The sequence below is a fragment of the Diachasma alloeum genome, unplaced genomic scaffold, assembly GCF_001412515.2.
Source record: "Diachasma alloeum isolate Michigan unplaced genomic scaffold, Dall2.0 Dall_scaffold_00307, whole genome shotgun sequence".
Classification (NCBI taxonomy): domain Eukaryota; kingdom Metazoa; phylum Arthropoda; class Insecta; order Hymenoptera; family Braconidae; genus Diachasma; species Diachasma alloeum.
The window spans coordinates 974,865-981,418 of record NW_021680446.1 but is presented as its reverse complement, the minus strand read 5'-3'; the positions used below and the strand labels follow the sequence as shown (position 1 = coordinate 981,418).

The 6,554-nt window shown below is 40.4% G+C and overlaps 1 protein-coding gene across 11 annotated transcripts in view; it reads left to right on the top strand.

The window, feature by feature from the left end:
• The first annotated feature begins 614 nt into the window (after positions 1–614).
• Positions 615–6,554, top strand: part of LOC107039777 (disintegrin and metalloproteinase domain-containing protein 9) — a 53,820-nt gene continuing 47,880 nt past the window's right edge. For 5 of the 11 annotated variants that reach the window (XM_015259561.1, XM_015259564.1, XM_015259566.1 and 2 more), the window contains exon 1: positions 622–1,460. In XM_015259561.1, the coding sequence (XP_015115047.1) occupies positions 1,376–1,460 (85 nt within the window). In that variant the 5' untranslated portion in view covers positions 622–1,375. Of the gene's footprint in view, positions 1,461–6,554 lie in introns of all 11 variants that reach the window. The other 6 variants (XM_015259567.2, XM_015259562.2, XM_015259568.1 and 3 more) reach the window with 3 other exon arrangements.

Here is a 6,554-nt window from a genome sequence, read left to right as displayed (position 1 = left end):
TTGAATACAGATATGTAAACAAGAAAATCGGTAACTTGTGAAAGTATAATATTTCAAATATAATATTTTCCCCTCGAGCCCTAAATATTACGCGCACATCAAATTATCGCCAGACCGCCAGCGTCGACATTCAGACGCCAAAGGAGCTTCGAAAATCGCCCATTTGGCGGGAAACCGCCCGATCTGGCAGCCCTGGCCGAACTCCGCCGACTGGCGGCTGGCTTCAGAGCTCAGTTTTATTGATTCGTTCAGTTGGTTGTGTTGGCAGAAGCCGGGAGAGGCTGGGGCGCCGTGAGAGAGAGGGAAGAACACATACATAAGCGCAACAGCAAAATGGCGGAGAAATCGATAAGGGTGGCGGAGGGTGGGTGGTGGCCTCCGCGTTAAAGTGTCAGGCGTATGTGCGGCTCGGCCTCGCGCTTGCGGCCAGGGAACTCCGGCTGTCGGCGGGAGATGAGGGGCCGGAGCGTGAGAGGGATGAAAATCGGCGCCGCGAGAAGCCCAGGAGGTAGGGGGCAATCGGAGTAGGACTGCCCTGTACCACGAGCCTGGATCCTAGCTCAACTCTCGCCCCCACCCGCGGTCGCTCGTCCTCACAAACTCCCCGTTGTCTATCCCCTTCTATCGCGGTTGTCCAGGGGGAAGGGATATATCCCGCAAATATTTTCATACTTTAGACTTCCACCGGAGGAAGAAGATGGCAGCCGTGGCGTGAATAGTTTTCGGCGATTTTTCCTTTTACTTCAAACTCAGCATTATCTAACAGCAAGAAAATACACGCCGGGAATCACTACCGCAATCTCTTTCGCATCCGTTTACAGCTGCTACTTCTTCTTCACACGCGACGACAACTGTTAACCGTCAGTAATAAATCATTGGGAGGAAAAATCTTCCCTTTCCCTTTTCGATATTAAAAAAATAATAAATAAAAATCGTCGTTTGGAAAATGGGAGCTCTTGGTGACGCGCCGGCAAGCGGCCGTCCGCGGCAGTTCGAAAACTCCGGAAAAACAGATTGACGTGACAAAAGTTCATATTGCAATCAATTGAATGATCGACTGCCGGAGAAGACTCTTCGCCGATTGTTTGTGGGTAAAAAAATCGACAACCGGAGGAAAATGGAATAATATAGAAGGACCAAAAGTTTTTTATTATGCGGTTCACCATATTCGTGGAACATTACCATCATCATTATCATCATCTTCATCACCACCATCATCATACATGGCACCGTGTTCATCCCAATTCGAAGTTGACAGCGGATTTGTATAATAATTTTACGATCGGCCCTGTCCAGCTGGACAACAAAGTTGTAACGGCAGTGATTAACGCTCGTTATGTAATATGGAATTGAACAATGTTGTTAAGACATAAACATGTTTTGGGTACATTGTGGACTTTTTGTTCTCGTGATTGCCGTACCTGGATTTATTAGCACCACTGACAGCACGTCCAAGCGAGGTAATTATTATTTATGTATTTTTAAGGCGCGATGTGGCTCGTTCGATGTCATTTTTCGCTCGGTATTATCAATTATTCGGCTCTAGATTCTCGGGTGAGATGAGGAATGTGAGAGCGTGAAGAGAGAGAGAGAGCTTGAACATTTATTTTGGACTGTCACGGGAGCCTCTCGCTTCGATGAATCATTTGCGAATTTTTTTTTAAATGTCTTTTTGAAGAATGTAATGGAGAAAGGAGAGCGGAGAGAGTGAAATGAGCTCGAGGGAGAGAAGGGATTCGATAAGCGCGCAGCCCCGGGACGCCCGGCTGTTCAGGGAAACGGTTGCATATGTATCAGACTGACCAAGAGAATCTGTGGAGTTTTTTTTTTCTGACGTCGGGAATGGTGGAAAATAATGGAGTTTCGGGGGGAGTTGATTATTACTTTTGAGGGCAGTGGCGGTGAAGCCGAATTTGGGGGGAAATCATGTGTTTCAGGGTTCAGTGGAATGTCAGTAAAATTTTAGGGGTTTGAGCGGAATGAAGACGAGAATTTGGAGATTTATTTGCGATTGAGTGGATTTTCAGGGAAATCGGAAATTTCATTGTTTTTTTCCCCTCAAATCGCATTCACTGTCACTGTCCGGAAAATTCAAGAATACATTTATCGGAATTTTTTTTTTTTTTCATTTTCCGGGAAAAATGGAATTGGAATTGACAAATTTAATTTAATTTTTTCTGATTTTTCCACGAAACTCTGAATTTTCAATGACGAAATTCCTTGAAATTTCCGAAACGTATACCGGCAAATTCAATAATATATTTACCATAATTTTCTGGTTTTCTCTTCATTTTCCGGGAAAAATGGAATTGAAATTGACAAATTTAATTTAATTTTCTCTGATTTTTCCACAAAACTCTGAATTTTCAATGACGAAATTCCTCGAAATTTCCGAAAAGTGTACCGGAAAATTCAACAATATATTTACCGTAATTTTCTGGTTTTCTCATAATTTTCAGGGAAAAATGGAAGTGAAATTTACAAATTTAATTTAATTTTGTCTTTAATTTTTCCACGAAACTCTGAATTTTCAATGACGAAATTCCTCGAAATTTCCGAAAAGCGTACCGGCAAATTCAATAATACATTTACCCTAATTTTGTTTTTCTCTCCATTTTCAGAGAAAAATGAAACTGAAATTGACAAGTTTAATTAAACTTTCCCTTTGATTTTCCACGAAAGCCTAAATTTTCAATGCCGAAATTCCTTGAAATTTCAGTGACAATTAAATTCGCTAAAAATGTTCCCAAAAAGTACCGGAAAATTCAGCCAAAAACGTTAGCAGTGTGAGCTTGCATCGCCGAAATGCTCCGAGGGAATCGCGGAATAGCTTGCGCCATATGACACCTTCATTCCCCTGAAATAAATATTTAACCATTTCGCAAGATTGAATGGAGATTGAGCCGCTGTTGAAACCACAGCACTCGAGTTGAACGCCTTATTTTCCGCACCCCCTTCGACGTTCCCTCTGCCCCTCCTCAGTTACCATCTGGTAATCCTCGTGTCGTAAAAGTGCATCTCTCTCGAGGGCCGCAAACCCCTAGGTATCACGGGGCAGAGCTCGGAAGGTATTCAACCCCAGTGCGGGAGAGACGAGAAGACAAGGGCGGCAGGGAGTGAGAAAGAGAAACACAGCAGATATATGGGTTACTCGGCGAACCGCACGAGAGCTTTTGGCCGAACCAATCCCCGTACGTGTGTTATAACCCTTACCGAGGATTACTGCGAGTGGATTTTTTTTTCGAGGGTTATTTTTCTGGCCCGCTTGAAATATCCCGCAGATAAAGAATGTTTTGGGAATTTTTCGCTCGGCAATTGATAGCGTATGACAGTCCCCTGATGAATTAATTACGGTCATGAGCATCCCTGGGTATTCTATTTGCAACAGAGAATTGAGATCTCGATGTCTTCCCCAGAATTCACCAGATTGAAATGGCAAAGTGCCAGTTCCTCCTTTTAACGAATGTAATCCCTCGTCTTTTTCCGAGAAAAGATGCAGAAAAAAAGTACGGTACACGTATGAAAAAATTCAATAGAAAAAAAGGCGAATTTGCTAGAAAATTCTATTGGAATTCTATGGAATTCTATGGACAAGTCAATAGATTTCGAATTTCTGGTTGAATTTTTCTCTTGAGATGTTTTTTATTAGACGGCTTGGGCATCAATTTTCTAAGGTTTTTCCACTCGGATTCTGCAATGGAAAACAGAACAAAATGCAGCGGAAAAAACTTGGGAAATTTGGGCCCAATAATTCTAATAGGAAAAATTGAAGAGAAAAATTCAAACAGAAATTTGAAATCTAGTGACATTTTCTTATTAAATATCCAACAGAGTCAGCGCAAAAAATAAAAGGAATTTTTCAATAGAATTCCAATAGAATTCCTATGGAAACCCCGTGGAACTAGAATTAGAATTCAATAGAATTTAGAATTTAGAATTCTAATTCCCATTAGAATTTTCTAGCGAATTCGCAGGGTTTTTTATTGAATTTTTTTGTTTGTGTAGCAGACTGTTAGAAATTCACAATTTAGGGTGAAAAAATTCTGAAATTTCCGATTTCACTAAAAATTCAGTAAAATTCCAGAATTTTAAAGGGCATAAAGACGAGAATTCCTTAATTTATTTGAATTTCCAATCTAATATAAATATTCAGTGTCACATTGCATCGAATTTTCAGTGAAATCTGAAATGTCATAATTGTCTTCCTCCTAAACCGCAATCACTGTCACTGTCCTGAAAATTCAAGAATATATTTAAGAATTTCCTGGTTTTCCATTCATTCTCAGGGAAAAATGAAATGGAAATTGACAGTTCTCTTTCATTTCCCCACGAAATTCTGAATTTTCAATGACAAGATTTCCCGGAATGGCAACATGACAAATGCAGACAAAATTTTCTAACATTGCAATGAAGTTTCAATGCAAGAAACCCCCGGCTAGAATTGAGGAAACAGTAATTAAAGAGGGGATTTTCCACGCGCACAGGCTCTCGCGAGTGTTCAAAATGGTTTCTCCTCGTTTCTCCATTTTTCTACGTTAATAAAGGGCTTAATTGGTCTTGAATTTTTGCAAGCGCACGCATCTTGACCCCAGTACAACCCCCGGAAGGGTACAACATACGGTGGTATCATTAATCACGGGTTCTCCGGAATTTCCACTCACATAAAATCATTCGTCGTTTCCTACGAGCCCGGAAAAAAAAATTACAACTTGTATTCATTTTTATTTTCATCCCTCCAATTTTCTGTGGCCACAAAGTATTCAAGAGTTCAAATGAGAGTCAATTTTTCATACCGATGTTACACTGAGGGGAGGCTGAAAAGGGGATGAGAAAGACCACAGTGAAACTGTCCGGAGAGAGTAGAAAAAAAAAATCGATGGATACCATCCGTCACTATTGTACACCCCGGGGAATAAATAAAAAAATCATTGCCTAGCTATTCGCAAACGCCTCACAAATCAGTCAAGCAATTCATTCAGATTTTCGGGAGGGGAGGAGACAACATAAGAAAGAACATTCAAGGTCGACAAAATATTTCCAAGTGAAAGAGACAATACAAAAAAAAAATTTAAGTATAAAAAACGAATTCAAGTGGAAGAAAAACTCTGCGGGTGGCGTATCTTTGACACAGCCGTAAGGAGCTCTACTCAAAGATCCCGTAAAATTTAAATTCATGTCTAAAACAAGTGGGATATTGCTTTCAGTTTTTATCAATTATTGTACCTGTTTTTGCTAATAAATTAGAAATATGCTTCCGAATGGATGTAAGACCCTCATAACATCCCCATAACACTCTCATGAGACCCCCATAGCATAAAACAATATTAGCCCAATGTTGGCGCAAGGTCGGCCAAAGGTTGGCCAAAGGTTGGTCCAATGTCGGCGCATGGTTTTTGGCTATAATTCGAAAACTAACAATGGCATCGGTACCATGATCGAACTCAATCTGGATAACATGAATACGAGTATTTCTAGCGCAAATTCAATCGATTTGAGCAATTATTTTTTTAGTTATCCCGGCAAGATTGAATCGGTCACACACACACATACATACTGATGCTCTAAAAACATCATATTCTGATTCCTGAACCCAGGATTGGTCATCCTAACATGAAAAACTAGAAAATTTAATTTTGCGGAATACGATGCTTCCATTCGGAACTGGAGAATTTTCTCGCATTTTCTAGAAAAATCCAAACTCGTTTAGAGAAATCTGGAATTTTTTAGAAAAATCTTGAATGTTCTAGAATTCCGACAGGTGGCGCCACCGCCGATAAGGGACCATAAGGACTTTTTCCCCAGATGCCCCCCGACAATGAAAACACAGTGCGGAGGATTTATTTTTCCAGCCAAGCTCGTGCGTCGTCGGTAAAACAGAGGGCGATAGAAACCTTTTGTTACAAAACGGAAATCCGTGGTTCGATTTAACCTGCACCCGACTGAGGAAAATCCCAGGGCTAACGCTGCCAGCTAACAAAACAAAGGGCGAGCATGAACAAACAGTGGAAAATGACTAGACAACCGAAGAATGTTCAAATTACCCCAGCGTCGATGAATATATACAGTATGTTTATCCTTCTCTCATTGACTCGTTACCCTGAAAGGGGGTTCGAACGAGGCCAGTGGAAAACGTTAAAGAAAATATAACATCTCTGTATGTGCGCAGTTAAAAGCCGATCTATTGTTGGCGTTGCTAGTGTTTCGAATTACAACGCAGGGGGATGATGGAAAAGCACCTGATGGCATGACAGATATACCTATGTGTGTGTGTGATTGCGCCATTTTACCGGTTGCACATCAACGATTGTGCCGTCCGATTCCCATGGAAATTCAATGAATGATTCAAGGGATAATTACAATAGCCATGCCAACTGCGCTAACATTTATGGTACATTTTTTTTTTTATTTCTTACCAATATTATTGTTCCTAGAATGTTGAGTAATTTATTGTTGAATAATTTATTCCATCATTTTTATTATCAATATTACTATCATTATTGACGGCTGTATGAACCTGTAGGTTTCGCGCTTATAAAAAAAAAAAAAAAAAAAAA